Here is a 2,001-nt window from a genome sequence, read left to right as displayed (position 1 = left end):
TAGTGTTATGATACGAGGGTAGGTTAGTGGTAGACATGTCTGTATGTAGTGTTATGATATGAGGGTAGGTTAGTGTTGTGATATGAGGGTAGGTTAGTGTTATGATATGAGGGTAGGTTAGTGGTAGACATGTCTGTATGTAGTGTTATGATATGAGGGTAGGTTAGTGTTATGATATGAGGGTAGGTTAGTGGTAGACATGTCTGTATGTAGTGTTATGATATGAGGGTAGGTTAGTGGTATACATGTCTGTATGTAGTGGTATGATATTAATTGTAAATGTCACAGAACACTTAGTCAGGTTACAGAACACCTAGTTAGGTTACAGAACACCTAGTTAGGTTACAGAACACCTAGTCAGGTTACAGAACACCTAGTCAGGTTGCAGAACACCTAGTTAAGTTACAGAATAGTATGCAAGGGCACGACCCCTAGACTTAGCAAGTATAGTGTAACAGTAGGTTTGTCTAATCTGTTCCGTAACTCTGTGTGTGTGTGTGTGTGTGTGTGTGTGTGTGTGTGTGTGTGTGTGTGTGTGTTCCAGGTACCTCCGTGTTCATCATGGTGTCTGTTAGTCTGGTAGTGTTACTGCTGGTGATCAGCCTGATCATAGTCTATAGATGGAAATACAACAAGGTCACAGGTGAGAAACACACACACACACACACACACACACAGGTCTATAAAAGGAGAGTAAGTTCCCCTTTTTCAAATATCTCAGTTTTAAAGATAAATTAATTTGCATAATGTCCACATCATCATTTGTCCCTGGTTGAGAAGAAGAGAATGAATAGTCACTGAGGAGTGTGACACCTGCCTGGTTCTGGGGGAAGTGAAGCGCTCTTCTCTCTCTTCCTGTCTCTCTCTCTCTCTTCCTGTCTCTGTTTCTCTCTGAGTGTTGTGTGTGTGTGTTGTGTTCTACAGGATTTGTTTCTTCAACACACAGAGTGAGTCCAGACACAGGAAACAAAGAAGGGGTCAGTGTCTGTATTATAATTATTATTTTTGGACTGAAAGAGATGTCAACAAATTGTGTTTTATTAGTCATACTATTGTTCTCTCTCTCTCGCTCTCTCTTATATATATATATATATATATATATATATATATATCTTCTCCTTTTCCTCCTCCTCTCCCTACTCCTCCTCCTCTTCTTCCTCTCCAGGGTTGTCATGGTGATGGTGACTATGAAGAGATAATGGAGCGCGCCCCAAGGTCAGACTCGGGCGCTGCGACCTCCACCATCTACACCACCGTCAACTTACCCACAAGCCACTCTGACTCTCCCCACTACGCCAGCGTCAACTTCCACAAGAACCCCAGTAGCTCCAACGAAGCCACTGACACCATTACTAAAGAGGGCAGATGCCCCAATGAAGCCACCGCCTCCATTGCAAAAGAGGGCACGTCATCATGTGACTATGCTACTGTGAACTTTGGTCAAAGCCCAGCCAGCCTACTCTACTGTCATCCACACAGCTCCTCTGAGGCTCCTCCCATATACTCCACAATCAGCAAACCCAGAGACACCTGAGTCAATGGCAACCAATCACAAGATACATACACACACTGGCGACCAATCACAAGAGATATATTTCTCTCTCTCTCTCTCTCTCTCTCTCTCTCTCTCTCTCTCTCTCTCTCTCTCTCTCTCTCTCTCTCTCTCTCTCTCTCTCTCTCTCTCTCTCTCTCTCTCTCTCTCTCTCTCTCTCTCTCTCTCTCTCTCTCTCTCTCTCTCTCTCTCTCTCTCTCTCTCTCTCTCTCTCTCTCTCTCTCTCTCTCTCTCTCTCTCTCTCTCTCTCTCTCTCTCTCTCTCTCTCTCTCTCTCTCTCTCTCTCTCTCTCTCTCTCTCTCTCTCTCTCTCTCTCTCTCTCTCTCTCTCTCTCTCTCTCTCTCTCTCTCTCTCTCTCTCTCTCTCTGTTCTCGCCCAGGTGAGGGGAGGTATCTCTTGAATGCCCTGCTCAAAACTGACAACGAGGCTCGATATAGGGGTGGAGTTAA

The 2,001-nt window shown here is 44.8% G+C and overlaps 1 protein-coding gene across 1 annotated transcript in view; it reads left to right on the top strand.

The window, feature by feature from the left end:
- The window catches only part of LOC118936518 (polymeric immunoglobulin receptor-like), a 6,601-nt gene extending 4,957 nt beyond the window's left edge, over positions 1–1,644 (top strand). The window contains exons 6-8 of the mRNA XM_036939916.1: positions 545–643; positions 925–977; positions 1,166–1,644. Of these exons, the coding sequence (XP_036795811.1) occupies positions 545–643; positions 925–977; positions 1,166–1,534 (521 nt within the window). The 3' untranslated portion in view covers positions 1,535–1,644. The remainder of the gene's footprint in view (positions 1–544; positions 644–924; positions 978–1,165) is intronic.
- Positions 1,645–2,001: the final 357 nt, after the last annotated feature.

Source organism: Oncorhynchus mykiss, chromosome 13 (genome assembly GCF_013265735.2).
Source record: "Oncorhynchus mykiss isolate Arlee chromosome 13, USDA_OmykA_1.1, whole genome shotgun sequence".
Taxonomy (NCBI): Eukaryota; Metazoa; Chordata; class Actinopteri; order Salmoniformes; family Salmonidae; genus Oncorhynchus; species Oncorhynchus mykiss.
The sequence above is the reverse complement of the archived record's forward strand: the minus strand, read 5'-3'. Positions and strand labels throughout refer to the sequence as shown.